Source organism: Tachyglossus aculeatus, chromosome 18 (genome assembly GCF_015852505.1).
Source record: "Tachyglossus aculeatus isolate mTacAcu1 chromosome 18, mTacAcu1.pri, whole genome shotgun sequence".
NCBI classification, from domain to species: domain Eukaryota; kingdom Metazoa; phylum Chordata; class Mammalia; order Monotremata; family Tachyglossidae; genus Tachyglossus; species Tachyglossus aculeatus.
This window is the reverse complement of record NC_052083.1, coordinates 32988110-33005230: the sequence shown is the minus strand read 5'-3', so window position 1 is coordinate 33005230 and position 17121 is coordinate 32988110. Positions and strand designations below refer to the sequence as shown.

Here is a 17121-nt window from a genome sequence, read left to right as displayed (position 1 = left end):
AAACACTTTCTCACCCATTATCCTCAGCAGTTGTGTATACATTAGATGACTTATTCTGATTACTTTAAGCACTTGATATTCACCCCATCCTCAGCCCCACAGCACTTATGTAGGTATCTGTAATTTATTTCTTTGTATTAAAGTCTCCCCCCCTAGACTCTAAGCTCTTTGTGGGCAGGGAACGTGTCGACCAACTCTTGTATTGTACTCTCCTAAGTGCTTAGTATACTGTTCAGTAAGTACCACTGATTGATTATTCTCTATTTTAAAATATTTTTATATGTCTCCCTTACTAGAACATAAATTCCTCGAGGGAAGGGTACATGTTTTGTGTGGCTGTTGAACCTTCCCAAGCCCGTAGAAAAATTTATTGCCCTCAGTGGGTGCTCAAGGGTCTTTATCAACTCCTCCTAAATTCTCAAAAGAGGAACCTTATGAAGTTCCTCTTTTTTCTCTCTCAGTGCTCGGCACAGTCCCTGGCACATAGTTGATGCTGAATAAATATTATTCTTGACTGACCACTTTCTAAATGTGGCTAACAAAGGAACAAAGGAGACTTATCAAAACACTGTTGCAGGGCTTATGGGCAAAAATGGATTTAAAAACTGGGAATTAAATTCTTGATTATACGATGCCCCTTAAAGGATTGCTAACATAAAATGTAAAGGGTAACTATTACCTAAACAAAGCTACTTTGTGGGAGAGAAGTCTTCCCTAACTAACAAAGTAAACAAGTCTGGTGACGCTCTACAAACAAATGTTAATCTTGTTGTCGTTATGCCACCGATGAGGAAGCTGCCTCACTCCAGGTTACTCGGTGAATTTGTGACAGAGGGGACACTTGAGCTCAGCCCCTGAGTTTCCAGGCTGAGAAAAAAAATCACAGAGCCCCCAAACTGCTACTCCTTTTGGGTCAGTCTCACCACTACCCTCCATCCCTACATCAAAAATGGTGGCATTTGTTAAACCCTTACTGTGTGCTCAGAACTGGGGTAGATAAAAGAGAATCAGTTCCGACATGGTCCTTGTCCCTCAAGGAGTTTACCGTCTAGGAGGGAGAGAGAACAGGTGCTAAATCCCATTTTTACAGGTGAGGAAACTGAGGCCCAGAGAAGGATGCACGGCAGGCAAGTAGAGGACCTGGGATTAGAACCCAGGCCTCCTGGCACCCAGGCCTGTGCCCTATCTACTAATCCCGTTCCATCCGCGTTCGTCGTTTCGGATGTTTCCGACAGGACGCTGCCTGGGGAAACATTCTAGCGAAGTCAGGTGAGGGGGCTCGTACTTGAGGTACCCAAGATCCCGGATGGCGGTTTGGGTTGAACGAAGGCTGCGGGTGAGGAACTGTGCGTTAGGACCCTGGGGATGTACTGAGGCACTGGAGAAGGATAGTACGGAGCTGGGTAAGGCACATAGGCAATGGAATCTCCAGGACACCTTGGAGGAGAGAAGTTTTCGGGCTGATAACCACGGTTTTCATAGTAGGGTCCGTATGGTGGTATCCCCTAAACAGCGCAGATTGTGGGGAAATAGAAGAGAAAAGCTTATTATCAAAAACCTTAAAATGCAGCATTACACTAAATGTCACCAAAACATGTACAAGTGGCATAGAATATGTAACAGCCAACAGGCTAATCATCACTGTGGCATTTATTAAGCACTTACTATGTGCCAAGCACCGGGGTAGATACAAGATAATCAGTTCAGTCACAATCCCTGTCCCTCCTTGGGTTCACAGTCTAAGAGGGAGAACACAGGCATTAATCCCCATTTCACAGATAAGGAAACTGTGCGGCACAACACAGTGAAGTGACTTGCCCAAGGTCACACAGCAGGTGAGTGATGGAGCTGAATTTAGAACCCAGGTTTCCTGACTCTGGGTCCTGTGCTCTTCCCACTGGGTCACACTGCTTTCTTAAGAAGCAGTGGTCTTGACCTAACACAAGGTTTGTGGTCTGCCCACTTGTAAAAGGACAACAGTGGCCTGTTCCTGTAAAACACCGCGGTAAGGAAAACTCTCACTGTCACTCTCACTCATTCCAACACCCTGCCCACAACACACAGTCACACGAAGGGGCTCAAAACACTTCTTCCCACCCCAAGGGCTAACATCAACTCAGCTCCTGGGGCCAGATGAATGTTCCCCAATTCCTGACAACATTCTAACTAAAATGTGGGGCGAAAACACGAATGACAGTACTGAATGCATCTTTTTTTTCTTCTCAAAAGAAGGGCAAATTTTTCAGCTCTTCCTTATCTCTCCTGTCCCTAGTCCTGCCACCCTTTTCCTCAGTACTGCTCCCTGAGTCTCTCACTCCCCAGGGATGGGTTTTGAGAGGCAATATTTAAAGTCTAGTCTTTACTCTCCCATTTTCTCACCAACAACAGGCTCTTGCCCAGGAAGACATTTAGGACTTTAGAGCCAGAAGAACATTGCAGCCCATAGCAGGAGCAGCCCTGGCTCTTTAAGGACAGCTCAGAAACTCTACCATGTTGCAAATTACCCTGAAGCTCCAGGTTCGAGGAAATCACTTCCCCTGATTCCAAATCAAAGCTGGAGAGCAATTGCAGTGCATCCTCCAGGGCTCAGGGGTGTGAAAAAACAACCCTTTTGCCACCAAATGGAGCAGAAAGTCTCTCCCAAGAGGCAACTGGCCTCAAAACTGTAAGCTCCTTATGGAGAAGGTATGTGTACTGTAGCATTCCCTTCAAAGCACTGGGTATAAGCTCGGCATTCAGTAAGTGCTCAGTAAGTACAACTGACTGATTGGCCTGGCTGGAGAAGGAGGGCAGTGAATTACTGAAACCTCCTGGTGGTAAATGGGGTGGGAAGTACAGTCAGTCGGTCTACTGTGTGCAGAGCACTGTACTAGGCACGTGGGAGAGTACAATACAACAGACACATTCCCTGCCCAACACGAGCTTACAGTCTACTGAGCACAACGGAGCTAGTGTGTGGATGGCCCAAATGGCCTCTGCTTCTCCCCAGACCTACTAAGGGTCACGGTCTTTTCTATTCATTCATTCATTCGTATTTATTGAGTGCTTACTGTGTGCAGAGCACTGTACTAAGCACTTGGAAAGTACAAGTTGGCAACATATAGAAACGGTCCCTACCCAACAGCGGGCTCACAGTCTAGAAGGGGGAGACAGACAACAAAACAAAACATATTAACAAAATAAAATAAATAGAATAGTAAATATGTACAATTGTAAAAACGTACAATGCACATATGTACAAATATGTAGAGCTCAGCCATCCTCCACGGTCCTGAGGAAAGAGATGCCACTCCCTTCCTTCTGGAAATACATGCACAAGGACGCCCAGGGCAGCTCTATGCATCTACAATGGCCCCCATTCCCCAACGAATGAGCTGGTGGATTAAAAGATCAGAACGCATATTAGCTTGCTATATGTTTTGTGCAAGATCCTAACATTGCCATAAACAATTCAGGTGTGAGAGAAGCAGGCCTCCAGTCAGAATGGTAAAGGAACATGCATGGTAAAGGAACATTTTATTGCTGTTCTAATGCAAACTGAAGTTGGGGTTTTGAAACTGTTACATACTCTGTACGCTCCCTTGATTGTATTACGTGTGCTCGTGATCTGGACAAAAAACCCATCATTCCCAAAGGTTGCTTCCTTCATACACAGGAATTAACCAGAGAGTATTTTTGATAAAAGCCCTAGCAGAGTGTCATTTTCTGGCATTTTCACGGCTTGTCTCACTGAGGCTCTGATCAGCTGTGGGATAGTCAGCCCAGGGCGTGCCCTAGATCAGGAACTGTCCCTCCTGCCCTCCCCTGACTCCCTCTCACTGCAGAGGGCTGTTCAGAGCCCCAAAGTGGCTATGGCAATGGCCAATGGCTACAGAAGGAGGTAAATGGTGGCAAAAATGGGCTTGGGGGGGGAGGTCCCAATGGACCCCTGAAGGAGACCTGTCTCCTCCTGCCCACCCCTAGCCATCCTTGCGGGCAAGGGGAGATGCCCCAATCTGCTCAGTGGTTGGTTTCTTGTGGGCTGTTCTCTCCACATAGCTCACTGAGGTAGCATAACAAACACCAATGATCATGTCATTAAAAAACCAACCTCCCCTCAGGCCAGTATCCTATTCAAGGATTAAATAACACCTCCCCTTGACAGTTAACTTCTGCCAAATGGCTCTCCAATACATCACTCAGTATAGTCCAGAGATTATAATCACAAACCAGAGTTTGGGGAAGTTAGGGAACATTAAATGTAATATTTAATCTCAATGGGAGCAGTGGGGCAAAAAGGACGAGGGTCGAAAAACCCAAAACTGAACTTGGAATGAAGGAACCTGAGAATATGCAGTTCAAGACGTAAAATACCCTTCTACAAGACAGCAACGTGGACTAGTGGGAATAAGACAAGATTGCTATGCACACAGTAAGCGCTCAATAAATACGAATGATGATGACGACTCCCAGGCCCGTGCCCCAACCCCATGCAGCAGACAAATGGCAGCAAACCTTGTGACTCCTTTTAGACTGTGAGCCTACTGTTGGGTAGGGACTGTCACTATGTGTTGCCAACTTGTACTTCCCAAACGCTTAGTACAGTGCTCTGCACACAGTAAGCGCTCAATAAATACGATTGATGATGATGATGATGACTCCCAGGCCCGTGCCCCAACCCCATGCAGCAGACAAATAGCAGCAAACCTTATGACTCCCAGGCCCCTGCCCCAACCCAATGCAGCAGACAATTGGGTAGGGACTGTCTCTATGTGTTGCCAACTTGTACTTCCCAAGCGCTTAGTACAGTGCTCTGCACACAGTAAGCGCTCAATAAATACGAATGATGATGATGATGATGACTCCCAGGCCCGTGCCCCAACCCCATGCAGCAGACAAATGGCAGCAAAACCTGTGACTCCCAGGCCCGTGCCCCAACCCCACGCAGCAGACAACTGGGTAGGGACTGTCTCTATGTGTTGCCAACTTGTACTTCCCAAGCGCTTAGTACAGTGCTCTGCACACAGTAAGCGCTCAATAAATACGAATGATGATGATGATGATGACTCCCAGGCCCATGCCCCAACCCCATGCAGCAGACAAATGGCAGCAAACCCTGTGACTCCCAGGCCCGTGCCCCAACCCCATGCAGCAGACAATTGGGTAGGGACTGTCTCTATGTGTTGCCAGCTTTACTTCCCAAGTGCTTAGTACAGTGCTCTGCACACAGTAAGCGCTCAATAAATACGAATGATGATGATGATGATGACTCCCAGGCCCATGCCCCAATCCCATGCAGCAGACAAATGGCAGCAAACCTTGTGACTCCCCGGCCCGTGCCCCAACCCCATGCAGCAGACAACTGGGTAGGGACTGTCTCTATGTGTTGCCAACGTGTACTTCCCAAGCGCTTAGTACAGTGCTCTGCACACAGTAAGCGCTCAATAAATACGAATGATGATGACGATGATGACTCCCAGGCCCGTGCCCCAACCCCATGCAGCAGACAAATGGCAGCAAACCTTGTGACTCCCCGGCCCGTGCCCCAACCCCATGCAGCAGACAATTGGGTAGGGACTGTCTCTATGTGTTGCCAACTTGTACTTCCCAAGCGCTTAGTACAGTGCTCTGCACACAGTAAGCGCTCAATAAATACGAATGATGAGGATGATGATGACTCCCAGGCCCATGCCCAACCCCATGCAGCAGACAAATGGCAGCAACCCTCGTGACTCCCAGGCCCGTGCCCCAACCCCGTGCAGCAGACAATTGGGTAGGGACTGTCTCTATGTGTTGCCAACTTGTACTTCCCAAGCACTTAGTACAGTGCTCTGCACACAGTAAGTGCTCAATAAATACGATTGATGATGATGATGATGACTCCCAGGCCCGTGTTCCAACCCCATGCACGAGATAAATGGCAGCAAACCTCATGACTCCCAGGCCCATGCCCCAACCCCATGCAGCAGACAAATGGCAGCAAACCTTGCGACTCCTTTTAGACTGTGAGCCTACTGTTGGGTAGGGACTGTCTCTATGTTTTGCCAACTTGTACTTCCCAAGCGCTTAGTCCAGTGCTCTGCACACAGTAAGTGCTCAATAAATATGATTGATGATGATGATGATGACTCCCAGGCCCGTGCCCCAACCCCATGCGGCAGACAAATGGCAGCAAACCTTGTGACTCCCAGGCCAGTACCCCAACCCCATGCAGCAGACAATTGGGTAGGGACTGTCTCTATGTGTTGCCAACTTGTACTTCCCAAGCGCTTAGTACAGTGCTCTGCACACAGTAAGCGCTCAATAAATACGAATGATGATGATGATGATGACTCCCAGGCCCATGCCCCAATCCCATGCAGCAGACAAATGGCAGCAAACCTTGTGACTCCCCGGCCCGTGCCCCAACCCCATGCAGCAGACAATTGGGTAGGGACTGTCTCTATGTGTTGCCAACTTGTACTTCCCAAGCGCTTAGTACAGTGCTCTGCACACAGTAAGCGCTCAATAAATACGAATGATGATGATGATGACGACTCCCAGGCCCATGCCCCAATCCCATGCAGCAGACAAATGGCAGCAAACCTTGTGACTCCCCGGCCCGTGCCCCAACCCCATGCAGCAGACAACTGGGTAGGGACTGTCTCTATGTGTTGCCAACTTGTACTTCCCAAGCGCTTAGTACAGTGCTCTGCACACAGTAAGCGCTCAATAAATACGAATGATGATGATGATGACTCCCCGGCCCGTGCCCCAACCCCATGCAGCAGATAATTGGGTAGGGACTGTCTCTATGTGTTGCCAACTTGTACTTCCCAAGCGCTTAGTACAGTGCTCTGCACACAGTAAGCGCTCAATAAATACGAATGATGATGATGATGATGACTCCCAGGCCCATGCCCCAACCCCATGCAGCAGACAAATGGCAGCAACCCTCGTGACTCCCAGGCCCGTGCCCCAACCCCATGCAGCAGACAATTGGGTAGGGACTGTCTCTATGTGTTGCCAACTTGTACTTCCCAAGCGCTTAGTACAGTGCTCTGCACACAGTAAGCGCTCAATAAATACGATTGATGATGATGATGATGACTCCCAGGCCCGTGCTCCAACCCCATGCAGGAGATAAATGGCAGCAAACCTCGTGACTCCCAGGCCCGTGCCCCAACCCCATGCAGCAGACAATTGGGTAGGGACTGTCTCTATGTGTTGCCAACTTGTACTTCCCAAGCGCTTAGTACAGTGCTCTGCACACAGTAAGCGCTCAATAAATACGAATGATGATGATGATGATGACTCCCAGGCCCATGCCCCAATCCCATGCAGCAGACAAATGGCAGCAAACCTTGTGACTCCCCGGCCCGTGCCCCAACCCCATGCAGCAGACAATTGGGTAGGGACTGTCTCTATGTGTTGCCAAGTTGTACTTCCCAAGCGCTTAGTACAGTGCTCTGCACACAGTAAGCGCTCAATAAATACGAATGATGATGATGATGATGACTCCCAGGCCCATGCCCCAACCCCATGCAGCAGACAAATGGCAGCAAACCCTGTGACTCCCAGGCCCGTGCCCCAACCCCATGCAGCAGACAATTGGGTAGGGACTGTCTCTATGTGTTGCCAACTTGTACTTCCCAAGCGCTTAGTACAGTGCTCTGCACACAGTAAGCGCTCAATAAATACGAATGATGATGATGATGATGACTCCCAGGCCCATGCCCCAGTCCCATGCAGCAGACAAATGGCAGCAAACCTTGTGACTCCCCGGCCCGTGCCCCAACCCCATGCAGCAGACAATTGGGTAGGGACTGTCTCTATGTGTTGCCAACTTGTACTTCCCAAGCGCTTAGTACAGTGCTCTGCACACAGTAAGCGCTCAATAAATACGATTGATGATGATGATGATGACTCCCAGGCCCATGCCCCAATCCCATGCAGCAGACAAATGGCAGCAAACCTTGTGACTCCCCGGCCCGTGCCCCAACCCCATGCAGCAGACAATTGGGTAGGGACTGTCTCTATGTGTTGCCAACTTGTACTTCCCAAGCGCTTAGTACAGTGCTCTGCACACAGTAAGCGCTCAATAAATACGAATGATGATGATGATGATGACTCCCAGGCCCATGCCCCAATCCCATGCAGCAGACAAATGGCAGCAAACCTTGTGACTCCCCGGCCCGTGCCCCAACCCCATGCAGCAGACAACTGGGTAGGGACTGTCTCTATGTGTTGCCAACGTGTACTTCCCAAGCGCTTAGTACAGTGCTCTGCACACAGTAAGCGCTCAATAAATACGAATGATGATGACGATGATGACTCCCAGGCCCGTGCCCCAACCCCATGCAGCAGACAAATGGCAGCAAACCTTGTGACTCCCCGGCCCGTGCCCCAACCACATGCAGCAGATAATTGGGTAGGGACTGTCTCTATGTGTTGCCAACTTGTACTTCCCAAGCGCTTAGTACAGTGCTCTGCACACAGTAAGCGCTCAATAAATACGAATGATGATGATGATGATGACTCCCAGGCCCATGCCCCAACCCCATGCAGCAGACAAATGGCAGCAACCCTCGTGACTCCCAGGCCCGTGCCCCAACCCCATGCAGCAGACAATTGGGTAGGGACTGTCTCTATGTGTTGCCAACTTGTACTTCCCAAGCGCTTAGTACAGACTCTGCACACAGTAAGCGCTCAATAAATACGATTGATGATGATGATGATGACTCCCAGGCCCGTGCTCCAACCCCATGCAGGAGATAAATGGCAGCAAACCTCGTGACTCCCAGGCCCGTGCCCCAACCCCATGCAGCAGACAAATGGCAGCAAACCTTGCGACTCCTTTTAGACTGTGAGCCTACTGTTGGGTAGGGACTGTCTCTATGTTTTGCCAACTTGTACTTCCCAAGCGCTTAGTCCAGTGCTCTGCACACAGTAAGCGCTCAATAAATACGATTGATGATGATGATGATGACTCCCAGGCCCGTGCCCCAACCCCATGCGGCAGACAAATGGCAGCAAACCTTGTGACTCCCAGGCCCGTACCCCAACCCCATGCAGCAGACAATTGGGTAGGGACTGTCTCTATGTGTTGCCAACTTGTACTTCCCAAGCGCTTAGTACAGTGCTCTGCACACAGTAAGCGCTCAATAAATACGAATGATGATGATGATGATGACTCCCAGGCCCGTGCCCAAACCCCATGCAGCAGATAAATGGCAGCAAAACCTGTGACTCCCAGGCCCGTGCCCCAACCCCACGCAGCAGACAACTGGGAAGGGACTGTCTCTATGTGTTGCCAACCTGTACTTCCCAAGCGCTTAGTACAGTGCTCTGCACACAGTAAGCGCTCAATAAATACGAATGATGATGATGATGATGACTCCCCGGCCCATGCCCCAACCCCATGCAGCAGACAAATGGCAGCAAACCCTGTGACTCCCAGGCCCGTGCCCCAACCCCATGCAGCAGACAATTGGGTAGGGACTGTCTCTATGTGTTGCCAGCTTGTACTTCCCAAGCACTTAGTACAGTGCTCTGCACACAGTAAGCGCTCAATAAATACGAATGATGATGATGATGATGACTCCCAGGCCCATGCCCCAACCCCATGCAGCAGACAAATGGCAGCAAACCTTGTGACTCCCCGGCCCGTGCCCCAACCCCATGCAGCAGACAATTGGGTAGGGACTGTCTCTATGTGTTGCCAACTTGTACTTCCCAAGCGCTTAGTACAGTGCTCTGCACACAGTAAGCGCTCAATAAATACGAATGATGATGATGATGATGACTCCCAGGCCCATGCCCCAGTCCCATGCAGCAGACAAATGGCAGCAAACCTCGTGACTCCCCGGCCCGTGCCCCAACCCCATGCAGCAGACAACTGGGTAGGGACTGTCTCTATGTGTTGCCAACTTGTACTTCCCAAGCGCTTAGTACAGTGCTCTGCACACAGTAAGCACTCAATAAATACGATTGATGATGATGATGATGACTCCCAGGCCCGTGCTCCAACCCCATGCAGGAGATAAATGGCAGCAAACCTCGTGACTCCCAGGCCCGTGCCCCAACCCCATGCAGCAGACAAATGGCAGCAAACCTTGCGACTCCTTTTAGACTGTGAGCCTACTGTTGGGTAGGGACTGTCTCTATGTTTTGCCAACTTGTACTTCCCAAGCGCTTAGTCCAGTGCTCTGCACACAGTAAGCGCTCAATAAATACGATTGATGATGATGATGATGACTCCCAGGCCCATGCCCCAACCCCATGCGGCAGACAAATGGCAGCAAACCTTGTGACTCCCAGGCCCGTACCCCAACCCCATGCAGCAGACAATTGGGTAGTGACTGTCTCTATGTGTTGCCAACTTGTACTTCCCAAGCGCTTAGTACAGTGCTCTGCACACAGTAAGCGCTCAATAAATACGATTGATGATGATGATGATGACTCCCAGGCCCGTGCCCCAACCCCATGCAGCAGACAATTGGGTAGGGACTGTCTCTATGTGTTGCCAACTTGTAATTCCCAAGCGCTTAGTACAGTGCTCCGCACACAGTAAGCGCTCAATAAATACGATTGATGATGATGATGATGACTCCCAGGCCCATGCCCCAACCCCATGCAGCAGACAAATGGCAGCAAACCTCGTGACTCCCAGGCCCGTGCCCCAACCCCATGCAGCAGACAAATGAAAGCAAACCTTGTGACTCCTTTTAGACTGTGAGCCTACTGTTGGGTAGGGACTGTCTCTATATGTTGCCAACTTTTACTTCCCAAGCGCTTAGTACAGTGCTCTGCACACAGTAAGCGCTCAATAAATATGAATGATGATGATGATGATGACTCCCAGGCCCGTACCCGAACCCCATGCAGCAGACAAATGGCAGCAAACCTTGTGACTCCCAGGCCCGTGCCCCAACCCCGTGCAGCAGACAATTGGGTAGGGACTGTCTCTATGTATTGCCAACTTGGACTTCCCAAGCGCTTAGTACAGTGCTCTGCACACAGTAAGCACTCAATAAATACGATTGATGATGATGATGATGACTCCCAGGCCCGTGCCCCAACCCCATGCAGCAGACAAATGGCAGCAAACCTTGTGACTCCTTTTAGACTGTGAGCCTACTGTTGGGTAGGGACTGTCTCTATATGTTGCCAACTTGGACTTCCCAAGCGCTTAGTACAGTGCTCTGCACACAGTAAGCCGCTCAATAAATACGAATGATGATGATGATGATGACTCCCAGGCCCGTGCCCCAACCCCATGCAGCAGACAAATGGCAGCAAACCTTATGACTCCCAGGCCCGTGCCCCAACCCCATGCAGCGGACAATTGGGTAGGGACCGTCTCTATATGTTGCCAACTTGTAATTCCCAAGCGCTTAGTACAGTGCTCTGCACACAGTAAGCGCTCAATACATACGATTGATGATGATGATGACCACTCCCAGGCCCGTGCCCCAACCCCATGCAGCAGACAAATGGCAGCAAACCTCATGACTCCCAGGCCCGTGCCCCAACCCCATGCAGCAGACAAATGGCAGCAAACCTTGTGACTCCTTTTAGACTGTGAGCCTACTGTTGGGTAGGGACTGTCTCTATATGTTGCCAACTTGTACTTCCCAAGCGCTTAGTACAGTGCTCCGCACACAGTAAGCGCTCAATAAATACGAATGATGATGATGATGATGACTCCCAGGCCCGTGCCCCAACCCCATGCAGCAGACAAATGGCAGCAAACCTTGTGACTCCCAGGCCCGTGCCCCAACCCCGTGCAGCAGACAATTGGGTAGGGACTGTCTCTATGTGTTGCCAACTTGTACTTCCCAAGTGCTTAGTACAGTGCTCTGCACACAGTAAGCGCTCAATAAATACGATTGATGATGATGATGATGATTGGGAGACAGAGGACCCAGGTTCTAATCCCGGCTCTGTCAACTGCTTGCTGTGGGACCTTGAGCAAGTCACTTAACTTTTCTGGGCCTCAATTACCTCATCTGTAAAATGAGGAATAAATCCTCCTCCCTCCAACTTGGATGGTGAGCCCCATGTGGTACAGTGACTGTGTCCAACCTAATAAACTTGTATCTTCCCAATGCTAAGAACGGTGTTTGACATATAGCAAGCATTTAATACCACAAAAAAGACATTTTTTATCCATTTTTCATCCCCTTCCCAATGGATTTCTAACATCATTCACTTCTACTAATTATTCGATTTGGAAATAGATTTATGCCTGTTTTCCCTTATCGGGGGTAAGCTTCTTGTGGGTAGAGAATGAGTCTTATGTTACTGCCATTCCTTTCCGAAAACTTGGACTAGTGCCTCTGTTGCATTGTACTCTTCCAAGTGCTTAATAGAGTGCTCTGCATATATTAAGAGCTCAATAAATACCAATTGACTAATTGCAGCCAGGGGGTGCTCAATAAATACCATTACTACTAATAACAAAGGCTCATAAAGCAAATACAGCAGATCAAAAACAGGGAGGAATCTCAAGAATTCTCAAAATGCATCTCTTTCTGGCTGGTCCTGATTCTGGAGAATCCAATCTTTCTTGTTTCTCCTCTCTGAGGAGCATTGATTCTAAACATGGAAAGTTACTAAGAACACTTCATGATTTTTATTATACTAGATCTTGGAACTATTGCCCAAGCTATTCAGGAGATAGGAGAGAGGAGAACTGAAAGAAAGGGCTAAGAAGGTAATTATTAACCACTTACTGAGTTTAAAGCCATCTCAGTTTTATCAGTAGCATCAAGGTAATGCAAAATATTTGGAGTGCCTCTGAGAGACCTAGGAAGAATAAAAACAGTGTTATATATTTGTACTGGTTGGAAATGAAGAAAAAAAGGATCTTGAAAGCAGTTGTACACTTTTTTAAGACCTATTACTTCATTAAGCCTCACCAGCACAATCATCCTTCCCAGCCCCTGAAATATACAGCCAGAGTGAAGAGGAGACAGACAAGGCACTTAGCATTAATCTATTTTATCTTGTTTAAAGGCTACCAAGAAATTGCTAATTTGTCACAAACACACACACACATACACACGAACTCTAACACACACATGAACTCTCACACACACACACATCTCTCTTCCAAACCAAAACCAAATTGAGGCCAGCTGTCCCAAATGGTTGGAGGAGAGACTGGTCAAGGCCCAGAAGAAAAGCTCTAGATTTCTTTTCTTACTCGTAGCCATTTCTGAACAGCTAATGATATTAATAACAAAATATGGGAAGCCATCAGCAGTGGAGAGATTGAACACCACATCTCTACAGGTCTCAGAGGTGGTTAGAAATTCCAATTATTTCAGTGTTCATCTTGATAACATCATCAGCCCTTAATTGCACAGCTCACTTTTCTTTTTCCTACCTTGAATTTGATCTGAGACTTTACAATCTACAGTACCAAGCTAAAGTCTGTACTAGAAGTCAAGTCAACAAACGAGCACTTTTTCCAACAAAGGATTGAGATTTCCAAGTCATGGAGAGCAGGAGAATCAGGAATATTCAGAGACGTAGCAGGCAGCCACAAAGTGTGGAGTGGTGGACTTTCAGAGAGATGTTTAGTGAGTGCAATGAACTGTTAATTGTGTGAACGGGGTGAGACAGAAACTTCTACCTCCTGATCCTCCCCATCTTCTCCCTCCCCTAACTCTGCTCTGTTTCCATTTGCTAGTGGCCTGATCCTATGGAGAATGAAGTCAATCAGTACCACATATTTTTTTTTTCTAGAGGCAATGCCCATTTGACAACTGCAGATATCTTTGGAATTCAAGAATTGATGGTAGGAGAGACGGGAAGGGGGTTATAGCCAAATTTTGGTTGCAAATCATCTGTAAGCTTCAGGCTTGGGAGTCAGAGACTCTGGTTTCTAATCCTGGCTCTGCCACTGTCTGCTGTGTGACCTTGGGCAAGTCACTTAGCTTCTCTGTGCCTCCATTTCCTCATCTGTAAAATGGAGATTAAATCCTACTACTTAAACTGTGAGCCCCATGTGGACAGGGATCATGCCCAACTTTAGTATTGTGTCAGTGCTTAGGACAGCGCTTGGCAAATAGTAAGCACTTAACAAGTACCATAATACCATTTGCTTAAGAGGCACTTTCAAAGATGAGCATTTTCACAGAGTAAAAAAAAACAATTATTAAGATAAAATATTGTGCTGTTTCCAAAAGCACCATACTGCATTTCTTTAGCTGAACTTCCATAACAAAATGAAGGTGAGGTAAGGAAATTCTTGAGGGGTGGTACCATGGGGAATCATTACCAAGGAAGCAAAGGGTTTTTCTTTTGGCCTGAATGATAGAGTTTGGTGAACTACAGTCACTATTAGATAACTATTTGATTCTTCACTTTCCTTTGCCTCTGTAGATTATCCTTAGAACTTACTCTGTGACACAAACCGGTGGTGGTAGGTTTTTTTTTTTTGAGATATGGTACTTTCTCTGATTGTGAGAGATACAATGGAGAAACACTCCCTTAACTGGCAGAGACTGCTTTCAAAAAAAAAATTTCACAACAATCACCCTGATAATAAATGTGATTATCATCAAAACCCCTGTAGGACTACTTTGTAAAGAAAGAGAGCAGTGAACCTAAGAGTAACATAATGACTGCTTTTCTCACAACCAATTCAAAGGGGGGAAAAAGAAATCAGTGCTTTACCAAAATTACTTTCAAAGAGTCTTGGGGAAGCAAATTCCCATTAATCCAGTTTCTCTATACTAAGTGATGCTCTTACTTCCTGTAGCTTTCCACTATCTCCCAGGGTATAGGTTTGATTGAACTTTCAGGAAATGAAAATTTGATCTCACTGGCTGTTTTCCCAGTTTGGGTGGCCTCCGAAAAGTATGACGAATCAATGCTTCAAAATCAACATTCGTTATTCATTCAAGATCCCTAACAGTAAGAGATGAGGAAGAAGCAGCAAAGGAAAACAACGGGGAGTGTTCAAAACAAATAGAACAGGGCCTGAAACCAATCTTGAATCACATCTAATTCAAATATCCTATGCCGGTGCAAAACATTAATTCAAATATTCGTGAGGGAACCCCCAATCGTTTAACAAGGTCCATGGGGGTGGAGAGTCACACTAATGCTGGGAGCAACTTTTGGAGTTGTGGGGCATGAGGGGGAAAAAGGACTCTGATTACAGGCACAGTTTCTTTTAAAGGGGAAAACCAAGCGAAAGGGATCTGATTTAGGGCATGGTGCATTCTATTACCCTTTCCAAAATAGATAATTGCCATGACCACGGCTGATATAAGAAAATCTCATTAACCGGCTTCTGAAAAGAGTCAGACACAGACCAAATAAAGCCCTCCATTTAGCTGGTGTCCCTTTTCTCCCTGGTGAGTTCACTGTGTCTGCCATTGAGAGGGGGCACTGAGTTCCCTGACTCTTTAAGGATGTCCAAAACGTGGTGGCAGACTAGAGGTGACCGTACCCAAATGCCCTTACCTGCAAGTCAAAAAGCGGCCAAAAGGATGTAAAAGCTGATTCCGACCAAACTCCCATTTTATTCCCAGACATACCCCAAGAATCCCAATATTTTCTACTTGCATCCAGCAGGAGAACCATGCTCCAATCCCCTTGTCAAAAATCAATATGCTTCTCTTCCTTTCTGGCTAAAGTGCATCACATCATGATTCACATGCCATGATGGCCGCAAATAAAAGAATAGCATAGACTTCATTACAAGTCTTATGACCTTTTAAAAAAAACAACTACTAAACAACAACAGCAACATTGGTTTCTTTTTGTAGTTTTAGATACTCTGGGGAACTCAAAGCAGGTTACATTTTCTCATTTATCTTGTGCACGCTATACATATCCAAAGCCACTGAAGAAAAACATGCCATGTCAAGAAATACCTGAACTCTCACAATGGTGAGGAACAACCTTCTAACAACCAAATCTAAGTTTTGAGGCCTGTAAATAAGGTATTTAGTACCCCCAAAAATTACACTGGGATTGCTAACAGGCTCAGATGAAATCATCTGCATTTTCACAAAGGCGTCTCAAAAAAACAACTAAGGACTTTAAATGTAATTTAAAGACAATAGATTAGCTGTAACCATGATGCATACTACATGCCCCTCCACAAAAAAAAAAAAAAAAGGGCCATATTAGGGTCCAAGGCCTTAAGGCTGAACTTTCAAGAGTCTAAACTCATGCAGCAGCAGACAAACCCAAAAGAATGTTGGGGAAGGGTTTATCCCCAAAAAGGCCCTGAGCAGTTTAACTATTTCTGTCTCCCCAAATCAGAGTGTAATTTCCTTGAGGGCAGAGCTACTATTGAATCAGTCAATCTTTCAATGATACTTATGGACCACTTACTGTGTGCAGAGCATTATATTTAGTAAGTGTTTGGGGCAGTACAACAGAGTTGGTAGGCACACACCCTGCCCACAAGAAGCTTACAGTCTGGAACCTCCCAAGTGCTTAATTCAGTGCATTGCACTCAGTAAACTCACAATAAATCCTTTAGCACAGGACCAGGATTCAGGATATAGACTGATTACAGATTATGCCACTGATTGGTTGTAAAATTACCTAAGGGACGCTATCTTACTCTCCTCTTAAGACACCCACCCTATGGGTAGAGATGAGTAGATACTTTGTATCCACTGTGTTTCCCATTTTGTTGCCACAGAGCCAAAATACCCTCCCAAACAGTACGCAGTAGGGGCTCAATAAACACAACTGACTGTTAGATTAAACTATAAAATACTATGTGGAAGACCCTAAAACAAGATAGCAGAAGAGGTTGTCATATGTGGACCGGTTTCATTTTCCATTAGAGTAATCACTGGAGTTGCTGGGGGCGGGGTGGGGGGGGCAGTACGGCAGACAATAGCCATAATGAGAGTTGAGAGAAGCAGTCAGTAGAACGCCCCTGGGCTCTGAGGCACACCAAAGAAGTTTGCTTTTGTCAGTCACCTACTCCTGCCTCGGGTAGGATGTAGAAGGTGGGGAGAGATTTGATTACTGCACCAGCCCCCTCACTGATTTTTTTATTTTATGGTATTTGTTAAGCAGTTACGATGTGCCAGGCACTAGACTAAGCACTGGGGTAGATACAAACTAATCGGGTTGGACACAGTCCATGTCTCACACGGGGCTCACAGTCTTAATCCC

At 47.2% G+C, this 17121-nt stretch overlaps 1 protein-coding gene across 1 annotated transcript in view; it reads right to left on the bottom strand.

The window, feature by feature from the left end:
• Positions 1–17121, bottom strand: part of TMPRSS2 (transmembrane serine protease 2) — a 44671-nt gene that overhangs the window by 20750 nt on the left and 6800 nt on the right. Inside the window, exons 2-3 of the mRNA XM_038760608.1 lie at positions 12696–12768; positions 1286–1505 (exon numbers count right to left, since the gene is read on the bottom strand). Coding sequence (XP_038616536.1) covers positions 1286–1505; positions 12696–12710 — 235 coding nt within the window. The 5' untranslated portion in view covers positions 12711–12768. The remainder of the gene's footprint in view (positions 1–1285; positions 1506–12695; positions 12769–17121) is intronic.